Source organism: Arvicanthis niloticus, chromosome 23, assembly GCF_011762505.2.
Source record: "Arvicanthis niloticus isolate mArvNil1 chromosome 23, mArvNil1.pat.X, whole genome shotgun sequence".
In the NCBI taxonomy this organism is placed as follows: Eukaryota; Metazoa; Chordata; class Mammalia; order Rodentia; family Muridae; genus Arvicanthis; species Arvicanthis niloticus.
The window spans coordinates 3819671-3829769 of record NC_133430.1 but is presented as its reverse complement, the minus strand read 5'-3'; the positions used below and the strand labels follow the sequence as shown (position 1 = coordinate 3829769).

Genomic DNA, 10099 nt, shown 5'->3' with positions numbered 1-10099 from the left:
GGATAACCCTAACCCTAACCTCATAGGCCACAAACTCCAAGAAAGAATAAATGATCAATCCCACAATGTTTGTGTCCTTATTGTACCAGCATAACCCACAGGCAGGTAACAATTGTAAACAACATGGTTTATAGCTAAATTGATTATTACCTGTCTCATCTGATATCATGCAAAGTATCTTCAGTGCTATGAACACTAATCAGTAGCAATAAAGCTTCTACTTGGGCACAAGCTCAACTTCCCTGTGTTCAGTGAGATAATAAGTGTTGTCTTAAAATATATGGTGTTAAGATTAGTTTGTGGAGAGCAACCAATAGACTTCTGAACACCCTGAATTATTTGGGACACTCTTTAGTTAATAACTCAGTTGGAGAACACTCATCCAGAAATTCCTGTCTTCACCATATACAGCTATGTAATAAAAAAGAACATTACAATACCTTGGAATCTTCTGCTGAAGGGATTTGAAGCTTAAGACTGAGTGAAACCAAAATAAATAGATAGATAGATAGATAGATAGATAGATAGATAGATAGATAGATAATAAACAAAAACAAAAACAAAAACAAAACAAAACAACAACAAAAAAGGCTGAGTGAAACCACAGCTCTGATCTGAAGCACCTGAGGTAGGCACCATACATCCTTCAGCTTTATAAAACAAACACAGACACGATCATTTATGAACATCTTAATAGGATCCTAGAGTGAATGACAGGAATAGAAAGGTCTTAACCTAAGAGTAAAGAGGAAACCACAGAGGCTGACAGGAAAGCTGTGACCATACCTTCTTATGATATAAGAGGAAGGAACAGGGCTGAGAACAAGCCTGAAATACTGTACAGCTGAAAACTGAGGCTGTGTCAATGTGTCATCTTAGCACAGTAGTATGTGGCAGTATCTGCAGTGTTCACACTAGTGATCTTGAGGAACACCTGGTTGTTGGAGGTGTCCTTGGAGATTGTGAGCCGACTCTTCAGGGATGGATTGTAGCGCTTATCATCATCCCAATAAATGTGTGCTAGCCACTCCAGACCCTTCCCTGAAGGCTGGCGAATCCAGCCCACACCTATACCAGAAGTGCTCAGTGAAAACCCAGAGAAAGAGCAAGTCAGACTGAGGGTCTGGGAGGGCTGCAATATCCCAGGGCCAGACTCTTTCAGAGTGACCTGGGACAGGACATCTGTGGAGAAAAAGAAAAAGGAGAAGGTAAGTTTGGAACAGGTGAGGATAGACAAGTTCATCCCTTAGGAAGCCTTGGCACTCACATGCAGGGACAGTCAGCAGCAGGAATGAGGAAGTAAGCCTGTCCATGGCTGCACACTAGTGAGTACACAGGCCCAGCTTTGGCTTTTCAACCTGAGGTTGGGTGGATCCAGGAGAGATTTGCATTCTCTCACCAGGGACTGACTCTGATGATTTACTTAAGTTTTAGGACTTAAGAGGTATCAGTTTATGATGGAAGGCAAGAGAATTCATTCATTCCCAAAGAGTAGGTAACATACAAGACCAGGTTCCTCAGTAAACAACACTTTTGTGAGTGATGTTGCCATGCAAAAGGGTAGAGAGAGACCCTCACTCTAAGATGAAGGATCCTGACTCTGTTCACTCATCTAGGAATCACTTCTGTGTTTTTCATGGAGAACAGAGGAGCTAGAAGGAGAGATTTTACTCCTACCTTGATGACACTCTGTTTCTAGGACCTGTGTGAGTCTTATCACTATATAGCTTTTTAAAAAATTGGTACAGTAATTATAGACTTCTGGCATAGTGTAAAGGGATATGCCATCTCAAGCTGGCAATTAGGAGTTTTATAATTCCATGAAAGAATTGATTTTCACTGATGTGTCAGACTCATGGCTCACACACTTGAGATTTCCATTTATTCAACAGTCAGTAGCTTCATCTTTATACTGACCTGTATTTATGACAACGTTAAAATCAACAGCAAAATGCATAAACTCTAAGCAGAGAGATGTTTATTCAATTCTCTCAGATAATGATGATCTCGGAAGAAGGCACAGTGGGCAGGGGATGCTGGAAGGCACAGCTCACAAGGTTAGGGTTTTTTTTCACTGCCTTTATAAATGTTAAAATACAATGTATTCATCTTTGTTCTTATCACTATTGATGGTTTAGAACTTAGAGAGAATAAGATTTCCCCAACTTTGATAAACTTATGCAGTAGCTTTTTGGTATGAACATGATGGAATATATGTAAAAAATCTTAAGTAGATGACTGATTTCATTAAAGAAATCTACACCAAAAATAAATAAATAAAAAACAATCAAGCTCCTTTTATAAAAAAAAAAATCTTCATATTTTCAAATGTTTGAAAGATAAAAATATCAAGGTATGTCTAAAGCATAAAATAAGGTTTTAGCACAAATTTGTATCCATAAGAGAAAGAGAAAACAATCCCAGAATGCTGAGTGCCATCTGAGGCCCTGAACCTCAGGTAAGATGTGCAACCAGACCTTCACTAACACTTGCATTTCTTTTCTTGGAGTTGACAATGTTAAAATGACTTTTTATCTATGAGTAAATTATATATCTTGAGATGGAAGAATTTCTGACATTGTTTCCATGAGACTAAAGATCATCACCACGTACATCCTCATCAGGCAGGAGGAAGGGTCCACAGAAGGCAACAATCCTGGAATGGATGATACAGAGGCTAAGTTGCCAGCTTTGGATGAAGGGTCCAGAGGGCCAGAGATACAAGTACTGCTGGATCCCTAATACTTGAAAGTCAGACAACAGACTCTTCAGAAGAGAGAATATCATATCTAACCAGGAACACAAATGTTGCATTTCGGATTTGTCCATGGTGGGCATGAAAGTATGATGTTGTCTTAAGTCTGTAATATGAGCTGCAATGTATGAAGACATTTTTTCTGAGTTTTTCTGATATGCTTGAAGTAATTCCGGGTCCAAGTCCATAAATGTTTATAAAAGATGTGGACAAACTGGTACAAAAATTAAAATACAGAAATATAATCCAAGAAGATTTTATACAAATTTATATATGAATCACCCTGACAATTAGGGCTAAAATATTAGAACATATTACTTTAAATTTGGGTCATATTAACTCATTCACTTAGATTATTTAACTGATATACTTTATAGCTTTCAAAATTCCTATACTCAGAAATCCTCAGCTAGAGAGCCTCTTTCCAACTCTACTAGAGTGTATATGTATTTCTAATCACCGTTGTAAGCATTGCTGGGTCTTCATGTTCATCACAAAGACATGTGAAGAGACAAGCACTGCAGACTGAACATGTGTTAGCTAACATGGACCTACCAAACCACCCTTCAGACACTCTCAAGTGCTTGGATTGAAAGTGATGGTACTACCATGTGATTCATGTGAGGAGGGCATGTAATATGTTGATGAAGTGAGTAATGGAATTACAGATATGCACAGAGTAAAGCAGCAACCAGACATTCCTTTAGTTGACATGTAAAGTCTGATGCCAGAGTCAGAATCTAATCTCATGACGTGTAAATGGCACCCAGCCAGAGGAAAAAAATAAATCTCTTATCAGAAACTATTAGGAATTTCACTTATATCTCCAGCAGACTAGAATTCTAAATTCTAACAGTGGACAAGTGGTTCTCTACAAGCTAATAAATGTTTTAATAGTAAATCTGAATAGTAAGATGGATACAGTACACACACCTAGGATATCACATTAACTTGAAGGACTCTCATCCAAAAAAAAAAAAAAAAAAAAAAGATGGGAATGAAGAAGCTGATGTCAGGTGATGTTCAGAGTGAACAGGGAAAGGTGGCCTGGACATCCAGATGATGTAAGGAACATTATCTATATTCACATGTAATTGGTAGTAGTATGGTATAGATGTCATCTCTTCATTATCTTCAGAGTCCTTTTTCCCCAAGTCACACAAAAAAAAAACATATATTAGAGCTTAATACTACTAATTTTTAAAAAAATGTTTTAGAGCAAAAAATTATGCAGAAAAGTGAGTGATGAAAATAAAAATGTAAGGGAGGCCAGAATGAATATAGGCCCAGCTTCTCCCTCTCTCCTTGTAGAGGTGAGGGCTTCATGTTGCAGTGGGATCAGGTCTTCTACACTTTCTCATCACAAGTGCATGGGTCAACATTGTGGATGAAACATCAAAGACAGTGTTCCCAGGTCACAATTAATCATATTGTCCAATGGAAAAAATCTCTCCTGCCAGCGGAAAAAAAGTTACAGATAGATTTACAGATGCAGCTGACGGTGGTGATGACTGTTTGATGCATCATGTCTGAAATTTTCTATCCTCTGTCACTTGTATATGTAATTGGTTTTTGTCCTTCCAATAAGGTTAATTTATAATGAATAAAACATTTGTGCAATTACTTAACAAGAAACTTTCACTGTCTGAAATTTGTAATCTCACAGAAGCAGCATCACATGTGTCCTATGGTCTCTGAAGTTCTGTGATGTTAGCAAAGAAAACCTCAGAGTCTCCTAGAACTGCCTCACTCTCCAGATATTTCTCTGCACCTATTACTGTTTCTCTTCTGGTGAAAGCTGGATCTACACTTCCCCCTGCTGGTCCTGAGCAGCCTCAAAGGGTGTTGTTTCTGAGCACACAGGGAACCTGCTCACTGTGTCTCCTGCACAGTAATACAAAATTGCATCTTATACAGAGCTCTGCTTCAGAGTGAACTAGTTCTTGAATGGGTAAACTGACATTCTGATGGGTTCTTCACTGACAGCTCCACACTTTATAAAGACCTTATCCTGTTTTCTCTCAGGGCAGGTAGGTTTTTCCTGAAGGTGAACAGCCACAAGGGGCTCTCACCCAAGACAGTCATAAGCCACCAGTATTGAAGTCCCAGAATTATTATTGTGTCAGGATCTATGTAGACTATTATTTTTTAGTGTTTGTTTTATAAAATGATGGATCCAAAAATTATGCATAAGGGTTGAAAGTTATTATATCTCTTTGATGAATTGTTCTGTTTACCATTATGCAATAACCCTTTAATCTTTTAATTTCAGCTGAATGTTTACTTTGACTGATATGAGATTTTATTATGTTTTCCAGTTGCTTAATATTCCCTTTTTTGACACCTTTGATAACTTTTCGATAAATGCTTCCTGCAGACAGAATATAACTGTTTTTTTAAAACCTAGTTAATTTTTTTTTATCTTTTGATGATGCATCGAGGTCATTTATATTTAAGGTTAGTATAAAAAGAAGTTAGCTATGTCCTATTTGTTGGGTGGTTTTCTGTTTTCCAGAATATTGTTTTGTAGGGAAAAGCAGCAGATATTAAAATCTGGTTCCCTATTTGGATTTTGATTTGTTCAATAAAGAAGGTAGAAGCCAATTGCTGGGCAAAGTGAAAAGTGGGACTTTCAGGTCCCAGAAGGAAGAGAAGGGAGCACTTCCGGTCAGGTTTTAGAATGAGGATACAGCAACCATGTAAGGTCTTAGGGCAGCCAGAACCAGTGGCCTCCAACACCAGTAGATGGCTGATATAAGCTAGCTGATAAGGTTAGGGCAATTGTTTTCTTTGCCTAGCAATTGTGCTGTAATGCTAGTTTTAATATAAGAAAGCTGTCTAGTGATTTTCTAAGTGTTAGCTAAGGTGGGCAGGAAAAAGAGAGAACACAGGGCAGTTGATGGTGGCTTGGCAAAACTAGCTGGGAGGAGGAGGTAGCCACTAGAACATAGACAGCAGCTCCCAATTAACAAGTTGGGGGATGGTTGGGATTGATCCTGGGCTAAGCCAGATGGCACAAAGGAACAGGAATATCTCAGAGAACAGTCTGAGCACCAGAGAAGGCTGTAGCGAGTTCAGTAAAATTACACACAACACTGTTTATTTTCTTGTGTCCGTATTAGTTCTGAGGGTTTGATGAGCTGGTTGTGTCTTAGGTTTTTTTTTTTTTTTATATTATTTCCTTGTGCTTATACATCTGTGGAAGTGTGCATGATTTTACATCTTCCTCAGATATTTTTGTGATATTTGGGTTTATATTTCTCAGAGAAATATCCACACGAAGTTCAGCTGTAAGAACAGGTGAAAATGGTGTTATCAAAAGTGTTGCTAAACTTATGTTAGCTATGTATCCAAATGACTAAGGGAGGGGCTGCAGATTAAGCACTGAGGTAATGAGGTACTGGTAAACCTAGTTATCCTTGCACACTATAAGCCTGCTGGAGTCAGAATAGCAAACTTCATACAATGTGAAGTTTATTTACTATCAGGAGTCTGTGATTAGAGATATAAGACCCAAAGGTTTCTGGGATCATAGATTCTGCCATGACATTTTGACCTGGCCTGCACAGGTGAGTCAACAAGGTCTAGCAAGAGAGACAGTGGGGATCGAGGGGGAAGAGATGTGAAGAATAGAGACAAAAGAGGGTGTCTGATCAAGTCCCCTTTATTGAAAGAAAATAATGGGTATATAAACACAAGCAGGGGAATGTAGCTGAAGACACTTTACCAAGTGTGCAGTGCAGCTAGGGGCACTAATGAACAAAACAAGATATGTGGGAAAAACAAGATGTTTATCAGAGTTTGCTCAGCTGTTGTAGGCTGTTGAAATCAAGTCTCTTGTCAGGGTATATGGCCCAAGATGGTTGCAAAGATGATAGCCACTTTCTGCTAGGACATGGCTCCCAACAACATTTTGTACTTCAGAGATCAGAATTCCACAGCTTTATTGACCTCAAATACCACTGTAACCAAAGCTCCATTTTCTCAGTAGACTCTGGACACACCGGAGCCAAAGTTTGAGCCCTGAACTGAGTTCCTAGGATATTTGGCTGGAAACCTGCTCACAAGTTGATGTTCTGTCTCTCAGAAGCCAGAAGTCTCATAGAGCTCAAAACTTCCCATAATATTATTTTAAGTTAGTAGACATGAACCTGTCATTGCCCCTCAATAACTCACCATATATAATCCAAGAACTCAATCCCTTATCCAGAGTATTTTTATTAATCCTCTATTTTTGGCACACGTGTCATGCTGACACCTGAGGACACATCACACATTCTAACTAGTCTTCACGTAAAATTATTTTTAATTCACATGAATAACATAAATGGTGCTGAGGGCTGCCCCAGCCTTTGGAGGTTTTGAGCTGAGATGTGATAGGGTAGATATTTAGCAAAGCCACAGCTTGGTCTGGCTAGCTACCTGGACCGCCTGCCATGTTCCCACACTAGAAGTGGCCAGAGGCCACACGCAGCACAGCTAGACCCAGGGGACATTAGTGTAGCAGCTGGTTCCAGCAATCAGCTTGGTGGAGTCAATGTCCCAGAGCATGGCCCTGGTTCGACCATGCCACCCTCATAATTCTCAGCTAATCCCCAAACATCCACCACATTCACAGTACCCTGTAGAATGAAGATTCTTAATGCTTAAAGATTATCTAATGGATTTATACATTTGGAACTGCTCAATACACAAGATGCCCACACCATTAGAATTGCTACCTAATATCTAACCTTTTGATATGAATTACTACCTGAGTCTTTAGAGACCCAGATGTCTTCCTCCATGTTGCTTGCCTCTCCTTCTTCTCCTCCCCTCTCTTTTTCCTCTTTCCTCCTTCCCACCCTTACCTCCACACACCTCTTCTACTGCCCAATCACCGAGCCCCACGGCAATTACACTGGACAGGAAAATATCCTGCAACAGAGGTGGAACCAAGAGTTGGATGAAAGACGGATGATCTCTGGCCTTGTAACCATCTCTAACTGTACTGGGGGCTGGATGCTGATGGCTTCTGATATCTTAACTCTCGCTTGCTTATTCTGTGCCTGAAAACCCCTGGCTTCTTTTCTCTTTAACTCTCTGTGTTTTATTAAACACTGGGAACTTAACTCTGTATTTCTCTCATGTAGACTTGGGATTGTTCAGAAAATACCTCAGAAAGGTCTGAGAAGTCATAGGAAACAAACAGGTGGAGGCCGTGGCTTGAGAAGAAACTGATACAACTGGCAATTTAAAAAATATACAAAAGTTTCAATTGATTGTTATATGGTTATAGGATAAAAAAATCATTTTAAGGTTTAAGGTTACAATATGAAATAATTATATCAAGGTTGTTAATACAGCCACCAGTTTAAATGATATGGGCACATTAAAACACACAAAAAATGTACTATTTTCATAATGTGAAAAGCTATACAAAAGTGGATTATTTGAAATAACCTGGCATAGAGAGGAGTCATATAACAAAGTCTTGGATGAATAAGGTAATTTATATTTATTTAAACATTAAGTCTGATTGTTTAGGAAAACTTGAAGTAATAGACACATTATGCAGTTAACAGAAAAGCTTATAACCTTATTTATATATTTACCTAAATATCTACTTATAGATATATAGAAATAATCCATATATAAACAATCATGTACCCTCTGAGTAACTTAGTAGATGCTGAAAGATTTCTATTAATAAATATGGACAGATAAATTAACATTATCAGAATTACTACTATATGAAATGCATATTGTTCCTTTAGAATGTATTTTACCGTTTACTTTTTCTTTGAATGCATACACAAATAACAGAAATGCATAGTAATAGCAAGTATGGAAAAACAATCCAGAATCTTATGACTCCAGCACACTAAAGTCATGAAATTTAAATTTGCATGCTGTTATACTTGGGACTACAGCTGAAGCCTCTAGTGCCCCCTGCTGGTTCTGAACACTTACTGGTGGTTCTGAGCTCCTCTTGAGGGAAGGTTTTGTCTGGGCTCACACTACCATCTACTCATTGTGCCTCTTTCTCTGACACAGTGATGCACTGCTGTGTCCTCAGCTCTCAGGTGTCTCATTTGAAGGTAGGCAGTCTTCTTGGAATCATGTCTTGAAATGGTGAATCTCTCCTTTATGGATGCAGCATATTCTGTTGTGTGATTTCTAAGTTTGTCTCTAATGAAACCTACCCACTCCTGAGTCTTCCCTGCACCCTGGCGATGACAGTGTATGTAGTAGTCACTGAACGTAAACACAGACCCTTCACAGTAGAGTCTCAGAAATCCTCCTGGCTGAATAAAGCCTTCTCCAGACTTCACCAGATGAACTTCACAGTGAACACCTGAGAACACAACCACAACATGTGTAAGAGATGGGGAAATACACACACACACACACACACACACACACACACACACACAAATGGACACACTAAATCTTCCAGTTCTGTTATGTTACCATTCAAAATCGTCAAAGCAAGAACCAAGCTCTGCCCAAACTTCATGATATGTGCTCTGAATTAATCCAGTGAGCAATGGAAGGCTATGGAGACCTCAGAAATGCTGCCTCTCTCTCTGGGCTGTAGGAACATCAGCTGAGCTGTTTAGTAGATGACAGAACCCTTTATTTGCATATGCCCATCCCTTTCAGCTCACAAATAAAATTACTGGACGAAGGCTCATGAGATTAACATCGTCTTGAACTGCCCAGAGGTTACTGCAGTGGGTGCTGCAGTGCATTTTCCTTTATATTTTCAAGCTAGAACTAGTGTCCATTTCAGATATCATTTGGTATTTAAACATATCCTCTTGGTGTCTACTGCCTTCCACATATTTTTTTCTTTTAAGATGTATTTATGTATGTGAATACACTGCTACTCTCTTCAGATACACCAGAAGAAGGCATCGAATCCCATTACAGATGGTTGAGCCACCATGGGGTTGCTGGGAATTGAACTCAAGACCTCTGGAAGAGCAGTCAGTGCTCTTAACCGCTGAGCCATCTCTCAAGCCCTCCACATATTCTTAACTTCTCATCCTCACCATCCAGTTTGACTGCTCTCACATTCATCCTGTTCAGTTAAGACATTTTCCTCAGTAAAATAATAGTTTCCTTTCTTACCCTTTAGTGCTTCTAGGAGGCTCTCTTGCAAGGAGCTCCAGGATGAAGAACAATGAGGTCATTCCACTGTGTCTCCTCAAAATTCTTTCTTGTGTATTTTAATGGCATAGGGCATAATCACTATGTATGGGCACCAAACTGTGTGATAATAACTGAGAGTTTTGCCCTAATCTCATTTATAACACACCCACTAATCAGCTCTTTACATTCCTAAAATATTCTATATGA

The 10099-nt window shown here is 39.0% G+C and overlaps 1 gene segment (V, D, J or C); it reads right to left on the bottom strand.

The window, feature by feature from the left end:
* Positions 1–5924: 5924 nt before the first annotated feature.
* On the bottom strand, positions 5925–9820 carry LOC143437156 (immunoglobulin heavy variable 3-23-like). The segment is given in 4 exon segments: positions 5925–6043; positions 7606–7672; positions 8941–9092; positions 9793–9820. Coding segments are annotated over 4 exon segments (366 nt in total).
* Positions 9821–10099: the final 279 nt, after the last annotated feature.